General features: G+C 38.4%; 1 protein-coding gene across 6 annotated transcripts in view; it reads left to right on the top strand.

Annotated features, from left to right (window-relative positions):
* LOC127423453 (sorting nexin-29-like) overlaps positions 1-18887 on the top strand; it is a 180336-nt gene that overhangs the window by 63468 nt on the left and 97981 nt on the right. For all 6 annotated transcript variants that reach the window (XR_007894320.1, XM_051667762.1, XM_051667759.1 and 3 more), the window contains one exon: positions 6154-6260. Coding sequence is in view for 5 of the 6 variants with exons in the window: in XM_051667762.1 (XP_051523722.1) it covers positions 6154-6260 (107 nt within the window). In the remaining variant the exon portion in view is untranslated. The remainder of the gene's footprint in view (positions 1-6153; positions 6261-18887) is intronic.

Genomic DNA, 18887 nt, shown 5'->3' with positions numbered 1-18887 from the left:
GATCAACACTCTTATTAAGTCCCGCAGTTTTTTCTTTCCTTTTTTTTTTATTCAGCACATCAACAGAGACTAATTTTGCATCTGTCTGTCAATGCTGTGTACATTCACTCCCACAGATGTATTGAGGGTGTGTTTCAATATGTGGCTTGTCTTTATGTATGCATTCATGTCTTTATATGATGTGTATACAGCACCGTCTGCCAAGCTTTTTTTTAATTCCACCTGTCCTATAGCATATTATCATTAACATGATATCATGAATAATCTTGAGATTATAAATGAAACCAAATGCCAGTCCATATTTTCTCTGTTTAATTCAAAATGGTTTATTATCTGGTTCATATTGACATTTTTTTTAAATTCCTTTTTGTATGTTCTCATAACAAAGATCTATAATGCTCAGCAGGATCCTAATTTTCTTCTAATTTCTTCAGATACAAGTTCTCTGAGAACTTCTCTTCTTGACAGAATTCATATATATATATATATATATATATATATATATATATATATATATATATATATATATATATATATATATATATAACAGAGACCCAGCTGATACCTTCTGAACTTCATAACTGAAAATATTAAAATGTAATGATATCCTACACCACAGATCGACTCTCAAGGCTGTCCAGACCAAAGTGATCCATATTTTAATTTGGGGAGCTGTTTTATCTTTAAAGCCATAAAAACTTAATGTTACAGTCATTAAAACTCTCACGGCCAAAAACAAATACATTTTCCCATCATGCACCAATCAATATGAAGGAACAGAAATGAGATCCACTGTTATTAGGTGCCCTCCTGGATGACATTACCATTGTATTTCATTTCTTCTGGCACATATAATACACTTAGATACACACACTGTAAGAAAACCGTAGAATATTAATGTTAAATTTGTAAAAACTATTCAGAATATTCCTGCACACAAAACTAAAACATGCTCGTTCTTGTCCCGCTATTCTTTTCTGGAAAAACTAGAGAGCGAGCTCTTGCCATGTGTTCCAGTGCATTTAGCTAATTCTACACATGTAATTTAACTAAATGATGATGTCCTCTACATTAAAATATGTGTGCACAAAATCAGCCCGAGTATATCATAAAACTTCCTGATAGACTTATGGGGCTTTCACCTATTTGTAGACTATAATTATTATAATTAATTCTCATTTCTTTTAATGTATCTTTTGATATTTAATATTAGCTGCATATTAAATAAAATATTAGTGTGCTTGACATTTCATAATTGCTCGACACCTCATGCCTCCAGAATAATGTTTCCATATATGCACAGATGAAAAACAAAATCGAACATAAACGAAAGTTCTGTTTTAGCAGATATTAATGTCAGGAGAAACCACAGTTAACAACATATTCCACAGTTAATGTAGCCTACATATTCAGCTTCATCTGGTAAGAAAAAAAAATAAATAAAACAATAATATATTTAAATAATAAAAGCCTATTTTTTTTGTCATTAACAATTTTTATTGATTCCACACTCAAAGCAACACAAACAGCACATGAAAACACAGAATCAACTTTCAACAAATATTCCTCCCTCCCTCCCCTCCACCCAACACACATCCCAGTGGTCATACACCGAATAATAACAGACACACATACAAGCAGACAGTCCAGAGAAAATACTCAAACATAAAAAATAAAAAAAAAAAACACAAAAAATTCCCAACAAAAAAGAAAAAGAAAAAGGGTTCCACACATCATTTAATTACATACACACCATTTATACTGTCCCTCTCCACTGTTCCTCCCTCGCAATACTCCAAGAAGGCCAAATAAGTGCCCCACTTCTTCTCAAAGGCACCCAAGCTGTCCAGCTGTCTATGCGACATCTTTTCAAAGGCCGCCACTCTGCCCAATTCGGTGCACCACTCATGAAATGTGGGCGCACCAGCTGACTTCCATCCCCCAAGGATCATTTTCCTGCTGATCATCACACTGGTAAGGACCCAGTTTTTAATGTGTGTATTCCCTAAGTTAACCCCCGCCCCATCACCCAAAATACAACGTCTGGGGCAGAATGAAATCTGAGTGCTCAGGATCTCACAGACATAACTCTGAACCACGACCAAAACTCTTGAATCTTAATACAATACAAAAAACGTGGGCTATGTCCCCATCCTCTGACTGGCATCGCCAACAGGTGGGTGTATCTTTAAGACCAAGCCTATGCAATCTAGAGGGAGTCCAATAAAAACGATGCAGAATCTTAAATTGAATAATGCGCATCCTTGCATCTCTAGACATAGACTTGACTTTTTTTAAATCCTACCCCATTCTTCATCCTCCAATACTAAATTCAAGTCTTTCTCCCATAACTTCTTGAGAGATGTCAAAACCCCATCCCCTAGACTCTGAATTAGCCAGGAATAGTACACTGAAGCCTTGTGACCCTTTTCAAAAGCCGCTAGTACCATCTCAAGAGTGTCTGCAGCTTTAGGGGGCTGTGTACTACACCCAGAGGTGGTACAAAGGAGATGGCGCAGCTGTAAGTACCTGAAGAATTGAGATCTGGGAATCCCAAACCGCTGTATAATATTTTCAAAGGATCTCAACACTCCATTTTCATTCAGGTAAACCAGCGTAGCAACTCCCTTCTCAATCCATTCTGTCCAGCAAAAAGGGGACTTGTTAATACACAATTTAGGGTTTAACCAAATACTTGTGGCAACGTTCAGGTAAATGTCCGAACTGAGCTCGCGGGAAACTTTTGTCCACACTAACTGCATGTATGAGATAATGGGATTTGTCTTTACTTCTCCAGGCAGCTTGGTAGGAAGACATTGCAATGGCAAGATAGGGGCAATGACCTCCTGTTCGATAAAAAGCCAGGGAGGAGCACTTTCAGGTGGAAGCGACCAATGCGCCAAATGTCTGAGACCAAAAGCATAATAGTAAAGCAATATCTTGGGGAGACCTAACCCACCTATATCAATTGGCCTGTGTAACATGTTAGAATGCATTCGAGGATGTTTACCATTCCAGATAAAAGATTTAGCAATACTATCAAATTGTTTAAAATAAAAGAGGGGAACTTCAATGGGGGAGAGACTGTAATAGGTAGTTACATTTTGGAATACAATTCATTTTTATAACATTAACCTTCCCAATCATAGATAATTGTAATGAAGCCCACCTTTCCACATCACTCGAAAACTTTTTTATTAAAGGGTCAAAATTAACTCTGACAAAGTCACATAAATTTGCTGGGAATAAAATACCCAAATACTTAATGCCCTGTTTGGGCCACTGAAAGGCGCCCGGCTGAAAAGCCGTTACCAGGCAGAAAGCAACATCTCTAAACACACCAGGGTGTGATCTGAGACTAAGATGTTTCCAATTGAGCAATCAACAACAGATGAAATGAGAGACTTAGATATAAAAAAAAAAAATCTGTTCTAGAATAAATCTTATGAACTTATGAAAAAAATGTATGGTTCCTACCAGATGGGTTCAAAAGTCTCCAAATATCTGTAAGACCAAGATATTTACACATCTTGTGAAGCATCAGTGTTGCTCTAGGGGGCTTATACACTTTTGCTTCTCTATGATCAAGGACTGAATCCATCAATAAATTAACGTCTCCACCCAATATTATATCATGAGGGGTGCCAGCGGCTTGCAACATCCCCTCAAGATCTATAAAAAAGCCCTGATCATCAGCGTTGGGTGCGTAAATATTTGCCAAAATCAACCTTTGCCCCTGAATGTCTGCTAAAAACAATAATGACTCTTCCTACTTTATCTTTAATCTGTTTGAGAAATTTGAATTGTAGATGTTTATTTATCAGTATAATGACTCCTCTACTCTTACTTAAACCAGCACTAAAGAAAACATGTCCACCCCATATCTTCCCAAATTTTTCAGCTTCCTGCAGGGAAAGATGCGTTTCTTGAAGAAACACTGTATCATATTTCTTATGCTTAAGAAAAGAAATAATCTTCCTTCTTTTTATGGGGTGCCCCAACCCATTCACGTTCCACGTGGAGAGTGATAATCCACTCATATTGACATTTGAAATATTGATATAATGAAAAAAATAAATTGTGTGTCAAAAGCAAGATTATACACACCACATTCCCCATTAATGCAACAATCAAACCCCGAACAAAACAAACAGAAAAAAGAAAAACGTACGCATTAACCCCGCTCATGACAGCACCAACCGGCGTCAATCCCTCTAATCTCAAAGAGTCCACGTACGCATGCGAGAACCCCCGCGACAACTTTGCCATCGGATTGCTCAAGTCCGGTGCTTCTATAAAAATTTTGTGAGGCAAAATTGCATAACAGAGAATACTTTGTAAAACATACCCCAGCCAACAGGCAAAATAAACACAAAGAACATATAGATTCATTCACAGAACTGTCTTGAAGGTGTGTACCTCCACAAAATAAACTCCAGCTGATATAAAGCTGTTCAGTTTCCTTGGGCAGACAAACAAGTATTTCAATTGTTCAGAGAGCCGGCTGTTATGAGTGCAGCAGATGACGTAATCATTCCAATGTCCCGCAAAAATACTGCACATAACAAACTCCAGCCAACAGGAGGCGTTAGCACAAAGAGGAACAGATTCATCCACAACTGATCCGAAGGAGTGTTATTCAACAAAACAAGCTCCAGCCATTTTTTCTTTTTAACTTTATGCAAATTTGAGGAAATATTGCATAAAATACATGTTTGTTTAACTTTAGAAGTTTTGTGTACATTTGATTTGCTGTTGTTAAATTGTATTTTGTTTATCAGCATTTATATCGGCCATCAGCTATCCTGCTCTCTACATATATGTATCGGCCTTGGCCACTGAAAAACCCATATCGGTTGACATTTTAGTAGACTTATTTAGAGGCACTTTCGGTTTAAGCCCCACCCACACCCTGTTCTATCTGAATACACATACAGAAAATTTTGCTGTAGCAACAGATACAGATATTGGCTTAGATGAATTTCGATAAACAGCCAATTTCAGTAGCAGAACTTTCAACCTACTGTCGCCGAATTCACAGTGTGTTAAGTCTGTAAAATCAATGGATTCTCAGTGTTCTCTGATGCATTGTAAACTCTAGTGTGTAGGCACCCTGTTTCCCACAGTGTGAGAAACTTCACACACAAACAAAGCTACATAAGTGCATTTATTATTAATGCTGTCAGGCATGGTGGACTGAAATCAAGGTTGAGCAGCACATTGGCAGTAATTCGAGTCCAGTCGGAGCTCTTGCTGACAGTAGTGGTGTGTGTGTGTGTATGAGTTAGTGGGATGTTTAGACCATTGGCAAAGCACAGATAAGACTCAGCGCTGAAAATAACGTGCAGCTGTGTGCGGGTGATGTGATAATGTTCAGAATTGTTGACTTGCACTCCATAGACTTATTCACTGCTTTACGACAAACTTTTCAGCTAAGCGCCACCTCCTCGTCTTCATCATTTTCCCAGCAGATCTGTGCCCTATTGACTCTTTGTATGCATACAGTATCTTCACCGTGCTGACGATCGTCTTTATTCGGCCACCCCTTGTCAGCCGGTCACTGGTACACTGGCATTTAACAGCCTGGCCTGTCTAATCCACCAATCAATCTCTCCCTCTCCACTTTTGGAAATACGTAGATTTTCTTTCTGTCTTGGGACATAAGAAATGAGAGAGTCTAACAGCTGTTCTGCTGAAAGTCAGCCAGGTCTGGTGGTTGCTTATTGCTTTCTTTGTTTCTGTTGTCCTGTGGTGCCTCAAGCAACATTTGTGTTGTGAAAGTAGCACATTTTAATTGAGTTTTCAATTGGTGAAAGATTCCTTCCTGCTTCTCATGAACCCAGTGGATCTCAGCAGTGACAGGCGGCTCCATCGAAACTAGATTACGCCACATTTAAAGGCTACAGCATGGCAGCATTGTAAGGAGTCCAGAAGTTTGTTGGTGTGAACGACCAGCATGTCAGAGAGATTGAATGTTTTCTCTCATATTATCTTTTACAAGACATAATAATTTAAAGGAAATTACTCAAACTTTGCAGCTAGTCTTAAAGGTGAAGTGTGTAATTTTTGTGTCACTAGTGGCACCAAACTAGGCCTGTTTTGCATTGTTTTCTGTTTCCTAATGCCAGTTAAATTTTGTTCTCTGTTCCACAGCATTAGCTATTCAGAGGAATTGTGATTATCCCCCTCCAGTCCCCCAAAACAGATCTGTGACTGATATAGAGGAACTGGCTGCCAACTATGAGCGTAAACTCATTGAGGTGGGTACTGTCTGTATCTTCTTTAGCCAACTGCACTCAAACTGTTCAGCTGTAACCTCAGCGTTATGATAAACCAACCCCTAGCACTCAAACATTCAGCACTGCATTAAAATAATTTTAATAATGTCAGTGGTGAATATGTAATGACTTTAATATTGGCTCAGTTGTCTTGCAGCATCATGTGTGATGTTCTTTTTATGAAAGCGGAAGCATATAGATTTAAAATGACAATATAGATGTGGTCTAGGTTAATTTTGAAAATGACCATGATTTGAAAAAGGTCTTTTAATAGCGTAAATGTTTGGTGAGCTCACCTTGGCTTTCGAGAGAACATCTACAGAACTGTCTGGACAATAGATTGCAGAGGCTGTTTGAATAATTCATAAACGGCCCTATACATTTGTAATGACTTCAAATTCTGCTTATATTTCATGGGAGTATTCTTTAACTTATTTATGTATTTATTATGTATTTTTGAGCATGTAATTTATTCATGTGCTCATTTGCTTAGTTGTCTCTCTCGATAGGGTTTTCCAAACAATGTACACTACTGGTCTGGTAAAAGTTTTGAAACACTTACTCATTCTTTATTATAATTTTTTTTCACATTTTAGAATAATAGTAAAGTCATCAAAACTAAGGAATAACATAAATGGAACTATGGGAATTATGTTGTGACTAAAAATCCAAAATAATTCATAACTGTGTTATATTTTAGCATCTTCAAAATAGTCTTTGCCTAGAATTTGCAGACATGTACTCTTGACATTTTCTCAACCAACTTCTTGAGGTATCAACCTGAGATGCTTTTTAAACAGTATTAAAGGAGTTCCCATCTATGTTGGGCACTTATTGGTTGCTTTTCTTTATTATTTTGTCCAAGTCATCAATTTCAAAAACTTTTTTTTTTAATTACATTTTAGTTTTATAATGAAATAAATTAATATGGTGGCACAATTATATTTTTGTCTACAAAAATAATTTCAAACATTTAAGCATATGCCTTCAGATCAAAAGATTTTTAAGATCATGAGAAACATTTCAGTCAAGTGTTTCAAAACTTTTGACTGGTAGTGTACGTGAGGGCTGCCTGCTTGTAGTTTTTAAAGTAATATTTCAAGCTCTAAAAGCTTTATTTCATTTTGGTTGGTGAGCGGGCATCACTCTTTTCTCCTGCCTGGATATGTAAAAGACTGTTAACTTGTGATTTGTCTCTGGTGACAAATATAGTATTTTTTCCCACATTTGCACAAGAACAGCAATAAATATGGACTAATTTTAATTTGTATCACATTTGCGGTATATTTATACAGCTTAACTAATTTTTTAAAGCTCTGCTGCTTTAAACCTAAGAACAATGATGGCTCCACATTTGTTGTTGTTTATGGTTTGAAATTATATAAAAGTCTGTATATCTATAAATCTGATTAAATTATTGTTTTAAATATTCTATTCTATTAAATACACAACAAACATTCTGAAGAGTCTGTTTTAAGAAGGGCTTTTCTGGTAAGTTTTTAAGATTAAAATTTTTATTGATTTATGACAAAGAAAAACAAAACATATATACAATGAATCAACATTTAACTCCCACTACTAACCCTCCCCCTCCCCAATCAACAACCCCACCCCGATCCCGACCCCCAAGGAACATTCCCATGGTCTCACATAAATACAAACATACACACACACACAAAAAATAAAAAAATAAATACAATAAAATATATAATTATCAAACACATCTAAAACTATGCCTCTCCACATTCCCTCCCCGAGAGTCCCCCAGAAACGTCAAATAACTGCCCCATTTCCCATCAAATGAATCCCAGATCCCCAGCCTTCTACACAACACTTCCTTGAAGGCTGTCACCCTCCCCATCTCCTTGCACCACTTCCGAATTGAGGGCATTCCAACCAACTTCCATCCCCTTAAAACAATCTGCCTGCCTTTCATAACACTGGTCAGAACCAAATTTTTTATGTATTTATCTCCTATATCGATGACCGCCCCATTGCCCAAAACACAGAGTCTGGGGCAAAACGAAACCCGAGTGCCCAACACGTCACACACAAAACTCTGAACCTTCAACCAAAATTCCTGGATCTTAGCACACCACCAAAAAACATGGGCCGTGTCTCCATCCTCCGATTGGCATCACCAGCAGGTGGGTGTGTCTTTAAGACCAAGCCTATACAATCTAGAGGGGGTCCAGTAGAATCTATGTAAAATCTTGAATTGCATAAGGCGCACCCTTGCATCTCTAGATACAGACTTGACGTTTTTTAGAATCCTAGCCCACACTCCCTCCTCCAATACCAAGTTTAAATCTTTCTCCCATAATCTCTTGATAGAAGTTAAAGCTCCATCCCCCAGACTCTGAATTAGCAGGGAGTAATACACTGATGCCTCATAACCTTTTCCAAAAGCAGTAATCACCACTCCCAGAGTGTCTGCCGCTTTAGGGGGGTGTATGCTACTCCCACAAATAGTACAGAGCAGGTGGCGCAGCTGTAAATACCTAAAAAAACTGAAATCTGGGAATCCCAAAATTTTGAACCAAATTTTCAAAGGATCTCAACACTCCACTCTCATATAGGTCACCGAGTGTAGCAATCCCCCTCACAATCCACTCTGACCAGCAGAAAGGGGACTTATTAATACATAATTTTGGGTTCAGCCATATGCTCGAGGCAGCATTTAAATAAATGTCCGAAATTAAACACTCTGGACACTTTTGTCCATACCGAGTGCAAATGTGGGATAAAGGGGTGTAACTTAACTTCTCCGGTTAGTTTGATAGAAAGGCTTTGCAATGGCAAAATAGGGGCAAGAACTTCCTGTTCAATAAAAAACCAGGGAAAAACCAGGCTCTCTCAGGTGGAATTGACCAATGAGCCAAATATCTGAGACCGAATGCATAATAATAAAACAAAATCTTGGGTAGGCCTAGCCCACCTTTGTCAATTGGCCTATGTAACTTATTGAAATGTATTCTGGGATGCTTACCATTCCAAATGAAGGACTTCGCTATACTATAAAATTGCTTGAAATAAGAGAGGGGGACATCTACAGGGAGAGAGTGTAGCAGGTAGTTGAATTTTGGAATACAATTCATTTTAATAACATTAAACTTCCCAATTATAGATAAATGTAATGAAGTCCAACTTCCCACATCACTCAAAAACCTTTTTATTAAGGGGTCAAAATTAACTCTAAATAAATCACACAAATTTGCTGGGAATAAAATGCCCAAATACTTAATGCCCTGTTTAGGCCACTGGAAGACACCCGGCTGAAAAGCCGTCACTGGGCAGTACGCCGTCAGAGCCAAAGCTTTGGATTTAGACCAACTGACTCTGTATCCTGAGAACTTAGAAAAGGAATGAATAAATCTGTGGAGGCAAGGCATAGATCTAGTGGGGTTGGAGACAAATAATAAAATATCATCTGCATAAAGCAAAAGCTTACGCACCATACCTCCTGCCACCACCCCTGGAAAATCATCTTCCTTTCTTATCGCAGCTGCTAATGGTTCCAGGGCAAGACAGAACATTAATGGGGAAAGAGGGCAACCCTGACGGGTGCCCCTATCCAGAGTAAAATAATCTGAAATTAATCCATTTGTTTGTACCGCCACTACCAGGTGTCTATAAAGTAACTTAATCCATCCAATATAAATATTCCCAAACCCGTATATTTCCAAAATCTTAAAAAGATAATCCCATCTACCATATCAAATGCCTTTTCGGCGTCAAGTGAGATGGCAGTGACCGGAGTCTGATCATTCGTCACTGACCACATAATATTGATGAAACGCCTAATGTTATCAGAAGAGCTGCGGCCCCGAATAAACCCCACCTGATCTATATGTATAAGAGATATCATAACTTTACTTAATCGGTTAGCCAAAATTTTTGACAATATTTTTTACATCTAGCTTGATCAGGGAAATTGGATGATAACTCTTACACTCGCTTGGATCTTTGTCCTTTTAAAGAATCAGACTGATCCGGGCTTGTGTCATGGTTGGTGGAAGCTTTCCATTCTTTAATGATTCCATATAAACTTCTAACAAAAGTGGAGCCAATTCTGTAGCATAAGATCTAAAAAATTTAGTGGCAAAGCCATCTGGCCCCAGACCCTTGCCTGTAGGCAAGGCCTTAATTACCTCGCCAAGCTCCTCCAAGGTTATCTCAGAATCAATATAATTGTTTTGCTCAGTCTTTAGTTTAGGGAGTTCTAATGGTTCCACAAAATTTATAATATCTTCATCAGTAGATGAAGATGTGGAGCTACAGATATCAAGATAGAATTCTTTAAAAGCATTATTAATATCAATGGCTGAGGTAAATAATTCACCACCAGCAGATTTCACTGAGGGAATAGTAGAAAAAGACTCTCTCTGCTTTATATATCTAGCCAGAGTTTTCCTGCTTTGTCCCCTGACTCAAAGTATGACTGTCTTGCCCTGAATAGCCAAAACTCCACCTTTCATGACAAAATGGTGTTATATCTGTATTTCAATCGGGTCAATTCTCTGAGGCCATCACACGACATTTGGCGCTTCGGCTCTGCCTCGGCACTTTTAATATTCCCTTCCAACTCCACGAGTTCTCGTGCTTTGGATTTTTTGATGAATGAGGCATACTCTATGATCCGACCCCTAAGAACCGCCTTCAGTGCCTCCCAAGCCACGCCCACAGAGGATACTGAGAAGCAGTTGGTCTCCATATAAACATTGATTTCAGCCTTTAACATTTGTTGAAATTCAGGATTTTGCAAAAGGGATACATTAAAGCGCCAACCGTATGATTTCTTTTTCTCCGTATGTGACAACACCTCTCACCAGGGTGTGATCTGAGACTAAGATGTTTCCAATTGAGCAATCAACAACAGATGAAAAGATGGACTTAGATAAAAAAAAAAATTATTCTAGAATAAATCTTATGGACTGATGAAAAAAATGTATAGTCCCTACCAAATGGGTTAAAAAAGTCTCCAAATATCTGTAAGACCAAGATTTTTACACATCCTTTGAAGCGTCACTGTTGCTCTAGGGGGCTTACACACTTGTGCTTCACTATGATCAAGGACTGAGTCCATCAAAAGATTAAAGTCTCCTCCCAATATTATATCATGAGGGGTGCCAGCAGCTTGCAACATCCCTTCAAGATCTATAAAAAAGCCCTGATTATCAGCGTTAGGTGCGTAAATATTAGCCAAAATCAACCTTTGCCCCTGAATTTCTGCTAAAACAATAATGACTCTTCCTAATTGATCTTTAATCTGTTTGAGACATTTGAATTATAGAGGCTTACTTATCAATGTAATGACTCCCCTGCTCTTACTTGAGCCAGCACTAAAGAAAACATGTCCACCCCATATCTTCCCAAATTTTTCAGCTTCCTGCAATGAAAGATGCGTTTCTTGAAGAAACACTATATCATATTTCTTACGTTTAAGAAAAGAAATAACCTTCCTTCTTTTTATGGGGTGCCCCAACCCATTCACATTCCCCGTGGAGAGAGACAGTCCATTCATATTAACATTTGACATTTTGACATATTATAAAAAATAGATTGTGTCAAAAATAAAATTGTAACGACCACATTCCAAAATTAGTGCAACAATCAAACCCCGAACATCCCTCAGAAAAAAAAAAGAAAAAAAACAGAAAAAGAAAAACGTGCACATTAACCTTTTCACGACAACGCCAACTAGCGTCCATCCCTTTAAACTCAAACAGTCCATGTATGCCTATGAGAGCCCCCGCGACAACTCTGCCGTTGGATTGCTCAAGTCTGGTGCTTCTATACAAATTCTGTGAGACAGAATTACACAACAGAAAATAATCTATAAAACAAATTCCAGCCAATATGAGGCATAAGCACAAAGAGCATGTCGATTTCATCCACATAACTGTCCCGAAGGTGCGTTCCTCCACAAAACAAGCTCCAGCCGCTAGCGGAACCAGCACAAAAAAAAAAAAAAAGGCACTCAGGTTTCCTCGGACAGTCAAGTGAATGTTCAGTGAGTCAGCTCATTCGGCTGTTACATGAGTGCAGCATATGATTTAATCACTCCAATGTCCTGCAAGAAATATTCCACAAAACAAACTCCAGCCAATATGAGGCATAAGCACAAAGAACGTGCAGATTCATCCACAAACTGTCCTGAAGGAGTGTTATTCCACAAAACAAACTCCAGCCGCTAGGCGGAACCAGCACAAAAAAAAAAAAGAAAGGCACTCAGGTTTCCTCGGACAGTCAAGTGAATGTTCAGTGAGTCAGGCTCACTCGGCTGCAACATGAGAACCACAAAATAACTTACTCTTAATGAAGGACATTGCTTGCAGTGGGCGTGTAAATATTTTGCGGCCATCCTTAGTATCTGTTCTCAATTTGGCCGGGAACATCAGTGCAAAAGCGACCTTCCGTTAATGTAAGAGTTTCTTGCATTCCTTGAATCGATGACGTTTCTCTCTTGTTGAATTCGCAAAGTCTAGGAACAAGAAAATGCTGTGGTTCTTCCAAGAAAGCCTTCCATTACTCCTTGCCTTGCGTAACACGAGATCTTTATCAGATGATCTCAGAAATTTGGCCAGAATTGATCGGGGCCTGTCTCCCTCCGCGAATCTCCGAGCCAGAACTCTGTGAGCTCACTCAATTTCCAGCTTATGACCTGTTATGTCGAGCAGACTCGGGAAGAGCCCGTCTAGGGTGTATCGAATCTCACCCGTTTATGACACAAAAAGTATTAAAACTAGCAAAGTGCGCAGAGCTCACCGTCCACACGTCCAAACCTCGCATGGCTCCACACGACTCCTTTCTGGTATGTTTCACATGTGTGGAAGCATGATAAATGTGTACTTGCATAATTTTAAATACATTTAATATATCTCATGTATCTCTCTCTCTCTCTCTTTGCAACCCACACACTTCCTCTTCCAGTCTACTTTCAAATGGTAACTCTTCTTCTGTCTTGGAAGCTGCCTTAAAGGAATACCAAAAATGAAAATTCTCTCATTATTCAGCTACCCTGATGCCATCCCAGATGTGTATGACTGTCTTTCTTCAGCAGAACACAAACAAATATTTTTAGTCAAGTCCTTATAATGCAAGTAAACAGGTGGCAGCACTTCGACAGTCTAAAAGTCAAATTTAGGCAGCATAAGACTCCAGTCGATCAATGAATGTCTTCTGAAGCAAATCGATACATTTGTGTAAGAAATAAATATATAATTAAAACGTTATTAACTTTTAAAAAGCACTTCCTGCCAGCAGTTGACGCATCACGTAGCTGTCGCGTGATGTTAGTGCGTCGGCGAGTTCACACGAGAATTCGGAAGTGGCGCTTATTTACAACAGAAGAACGAACGTCACGTGAGAGTTTGGCCATTTCAAACAGCATCAGAGCCCTGGACGGTAGGGCCGATTTAAAGTTAAAAACATTTTAATTATCGACTTGTTTCTTACATAAACCTATCAATTTGCTTGAAGACATTCATTGATTCTCTGGAGTCATGCAGATTACTTTTATGCTGCCTAAATGTGCCTTTTGGATTGTCAAAGTGCTGGCACCCGTGTATTTGCATTATAAGGACCTGACAGAGCCCTATCTTCATCCAAAAATCTTTGTTTGTGTTCTGCTGAAAAAAGTCATACACATCTGGGATGACATCAGGGTAAGTGAATAATGAGAGAATTTTCATTTTTTGGTGAACTATTCCTTTAACATTATCCTACCAGTTAATGGCCCTGTAATATTATTGGCCCAGACAGAAGTGTTCAGACTGGCTGTGCAGAGCTGGATTTAGAGGGCTGTGGGACATTCATACTAGGCATCAAACTACATCAAATTGACCAGGATAAATCAATATTTATATAGAAAAGGACCAAACAAAGAGTAAAATTTGCAGACCTAATGCTTTCTGTGGAAAAACAAGCAAAGCTGACCTTATATCCTGTATTTGGTGATGTCCAAGATCAGGCATAAGAATCGGTGTCAAGTCAAAGACAACCAGACTCTCAGGTCAGAAACTGCACTCTAAGTAAAGAAAGCTGCAGTACTGCAGTCAAAACAGCACCAAAAGAGGTGGATGCTGACAAATTGCAACAGAAAAAATTATCATCCATTTAAACAGATGAACAACACATGTGCTTTTTGAAAATCCTGTTTTTTATGGTGATTGCATTGAGTTCAGTTCTACAATACTATGAGACAGGGATGGACAGGCCATAGGAGCACTGGGCTATTTGACATGTGGGCTGTCTGTCGAAACCAAGTATATGTACAACATAAATATACAAAGAAATAAAGTTAAAAAAAAAAGTCTGACATTTGTCAAGCGGAACTGTTTAAACTGCAGTGTAGAATTCTGGTTCGCACTCCACTACTCCCTAGTGTAATCATCACGGTTTCATGGCCGAAGTTCCAGCCACCACTCTCATTAAAAATAAATTGTGTCCTAGCAGGTCACTTGTTCCAATCGGCTTCCTTTGCTTTTCTTTCATCCCTGCCACTGGCCTCCACTTCATCATCTTCTTCCACTGAACATGAGTTTCCTCATCTGCTTCAAGCCAAATGTAGTGTATCCATCCATCCAAATCCCTCATTGATGACCTCAAGTCTTCATTAATGATACGGTGTATGTTTACTCAAACTCCAGTCTTTAGTACTCAGACCTGAGTGTGTTTCTTAAAGCATTATATTTCTATCTTAATGACTTTTTCACCTGGAGGCTGCAGTGTATTGTTCAACATGTTAAAAAAGGCAGTATTTTATGTAAGCATCATAGGCAACATTCGTAGCAGTATTGTAACAGTAAACATACAAGGCAAGGCTGCCCCTCAGAACACTAGAGCAGGGGGGCATTGCCATTTATCAAGCGCTGAAATTTGCTTGGTGCAGAACAATCTGGAATAATGTTAAACAATGTTACAGTCACCTCTTTGCAACCTGAACTTGTTCAGAACGTTAAATGTTTGTGACACCTGTGCTAAAAATGATCAAAATGCAGCACAACGAATGAAACAGAACCCAGGTGTCTTGACATGCGTTTTTGTGACCTGAAGTTATTTTTAACTTAACAGTGTATCTAAAAATATGCCAGTCCTACGTGAGACACTAAAGAAATAGCGAGACGCAGTGCAGCAGTCAAGGAAGTTTATCCAGTGCGTTTACAAAGGAAAACAATGAAAAAACAGAGCAGACGCACGCAAAAACACATTCGGTGTGAACGGCCCCTGACACATCCGTTCACGAGTATGTGAGTGAGAGCGCGTGGGCGAAACAAGTTCGGAAGGACTGTATATTTTTCATAAATTACAAACCCGAACACAAAATCCTACTTGAAACCCCGGCGGACTTCTAACGTGAACTGCTCTGAGAGCGCTGACAACAGCGTATTCGTGCCGCACGTGTACCCAAAACAACATGTCTCAAGCGGTTTTTAATGAGATTTCCTACCGATGTCCGGGGCCCTACGCAATTGTGTGGCGTGTGTGTGGTGGTTAAAACCGCTACTGTATGATATAATCATGATCCTGCTTGTGAATTTTCACAGAGCATCTTTAAGTGCTTTAATGAAAGAAAACCTGTCCTTTTGTACAAAATGAGTTAACACAGTTAATGTCACAACTTTGCTTATTTGATTACTGATAACGAAATCGTGTGGAATCTTAAATATTTCTTATATTATGTCATTGTAATTATGTAATCACTAGCACACGAGAGAGGAGCAGGAGCAGGCTATTTTATTTATATGAAGTTTTTATCACCTGCATTCCAATCTACATCTTGATGTAATCCTTCCTCAGGATCACACAGCGTGTTTTCATCAGCTGAATGGGAGGACAAACACTATTAAAGTGTGACGAGACTAGCGCTGCACGTGCAAGCCATTCGTGCATCATGAGCTGATCAACTATTTAGCCCTTTTCGGTGAATCGCACAGGCAAAATCTTAAAACATTCTTTCCAGGTTTAATTTACTAGACCCATGCAGTGTTCACTGTTCTTTACCAAGAAATTCTGTACAAAACAACTAATGCAGAACAGTTCAATTCTTTATTAGGCTATTTGTCACATTTTGGGTTTGTTTTTTTTGTTTTTGAAAAATTGTCCAGATCAAGAGAAAAATAAGTTGTAATCTCTAGAAAATAGGAAAGAAACATAATGATTACAGTGTCTTTTGGCTTCTGTTTTTTTGTTATTCTGTTTTGCACTGTACTGTAGTGAATTAATCAGCGCTGCATATTTCCACACAAGATTTCACAGCTTTAGTTCCATAGTGAAAATCTATGGAAATAAAGGGTTCTTTGTTATTATTAAATGGATGAGCAGACAGTGAGTGACCAGCATGCAGGGAAGCTTTTTTAATACTGTTTAAAAAGCATCTCATATGTATATGCTATCACATGACTTTGGCTGATAAAATGCCCAGAGAGTGCAGAGCTGCAATCTAGGGCTAGGCAAAGGCTGGCTACTTGAAGTAGCTAAAATGTAAGGTATTTTTCATTTGTTTAACATTTTCTGTCACTACATATTTACTAAATACCATTTGGGTTATTTCATAGTGTCAGTGACTCCACTATTCCACTACTATCTCAAATATGTAATGTTTTATTTAATATGTTGTATGTAATAAATTAATAATAAGGAATGAAAAGGTGTGTCCAAACTGGAAATCTACCGCCATTTCACAATAACTATGTAGCCTATAAAATGGGGTTGATAATCATATATTATACTAATATAAAGCTAGACTTGAGATTCTGGCTTGGTTTGATGTGTTTGTGTAATGAACACCAAAAACAAACTAATCACATGATGATAATGTACCCTATTTTACATAACCGTGTTTGGAACACTGAAACTGTAGCAGGGAAAACTTCTATAGTGGTGAATAAGAGACAACATCGAATATTATTTTTACATTCCCACAACCTTCCAAAATAGGAAAAATAAAGTGTGGTGGATTACTACAGTCAGAAGAGCAAAAGATGCCAAATTTACTGTCACTCCCTCAGCAGCTGTATTAGAAACCCCATGGCAGCTAAGGTAACTATGTTTTTTAATGCCAGGGTAATATAAGACAAAGTAGTAATGTAAATATACATTAAATAATAAATAAAAAAATTAATACGTTTGCAGGGTTTTCCCTGCTAAATTAAGGAGAAAATGCGTGCATGAACATTCTCTGCACTGTCCACAGCAGCAGCATACTTCATTGAGTGTGTTCGGACAGCTCACAATCTTACATACTCGCTATTTTTTTTTTTGGTTTTTTTTTTTTTTTTTTACTCTGCTGATGTCCCTATTGATTTTTTATTTTCCTTTTATCCTGCTGCATTTTTATCCATCAGTTAGGATCTTCTTTGCTAGGCCAAACACTCCTGTCAGTGTTTGCTTGGGGAAGAAAGTGATACCAGCACATTCACTGTCACACTTTCCATCCCTCCTCCATCTCTACCCCCTTTCCTCTTCGCTCTGCCTCTCTGACACTTCAAGTCTGTTTGTGTTTGCTAAGCCTGTCTTCTAAGCTCACTTCTCAAACTTGTTTCACATCCAATTATGGGCATTAGAGCTGCAACGGGCCACGCTCCCCCCCTTCTGCATTGGCCATGTCTTTTTCATTGAGGACACCTAGCTCAGCATGTGTTCCCGTGCACTGACAGCCAAGCAGACTAGCTGTCAGCAGCACCTGCAGCTCAGAGCAGCCGTGCTACAAAATGCTATCAATAGCTTTACCCCAGAAGCCCAAAATACTGTAATAAAACCTGGTCTTAGTTGGATTGTAAGCATTATTTTGATTAACAGGAAACCCCTGGACCACTGACTGGCAAAGCCCCTTGCACACCAAGCAGTGAATGAAAATGTTTAGTACTGTAAGACATCTGTATACCATTATGGGTTGGTTGGTTGGTGGCTTAATGTAATAGTTCACACAAAAATGAATATTTTGTCATCAACCTCAGATTGTTCTGACCACATATTATTTTCTTTTAACTGTGAAATGCAAAACGAGGCAGAATGTTCAAGCTATTCTTTTCAATACAATGAAAGTGAATAGTGATTTATGCTGCTAAGCTCCAAAAAGAGCAAAGAGGCACCATAAAAGTAGTCCATACAGCTTAGGCGCTGTAATCAAAGACTTCTGAAGACATACGACAGCTTTGTCTGAGAAACAGACCAAAATTTTAGCTGTTATGCACTGATAATCTTCACTGAGATATAATATTGTAATATATAAAATATTATATTCACTGAAATCATTTGCGCTTGTCTTGAAAAATGGCCACATCAAACCATATATGAGTGCCATATACACCATTCATTTTATGTCATGTGACAATCGCGATGTGACAAGTTCAAAAAACGCAACCCCAAAATAAATTTGAGAGCTACAGCAGAGAATATTATCAGTGAACAATTAAAAGAATTTTGGTCTGTTCCTTTAAAAAAAAACAATCATATGGCTTCAGGAAACTTGGAGTATAGTGCACCGATCATATGGACTACTTTTATGATACTTTCATGGTGTTTTTTTGTCCTTTATGGAGCTTTGCTGTATAAATCACCATCCACTTCCATTGTATGGAAAAGAACAGCTGAGACACACTGCAT

This window comes from Myxocyprinus asiaticus, chromosome 32 (assembly GCF_019703515.2).
Source record: "Myxocyprinus asiaticus isolate MX2 ecotype Aquarium Trade chromosome 32, UBuf_Myxa_2, whole genome shotgun sequence".
NCBI classification, from domain to species: domain Eukaryota; kingdom Metazoa; phylum Chordata; class Actinopteri; order Cypriniformes; family Catostomidae; genus Myxocyprinus; species Myxocyprinus asiaticus.
This window is presented reverse-complemented; position numbering and strand designations above follow the sequence as displayed.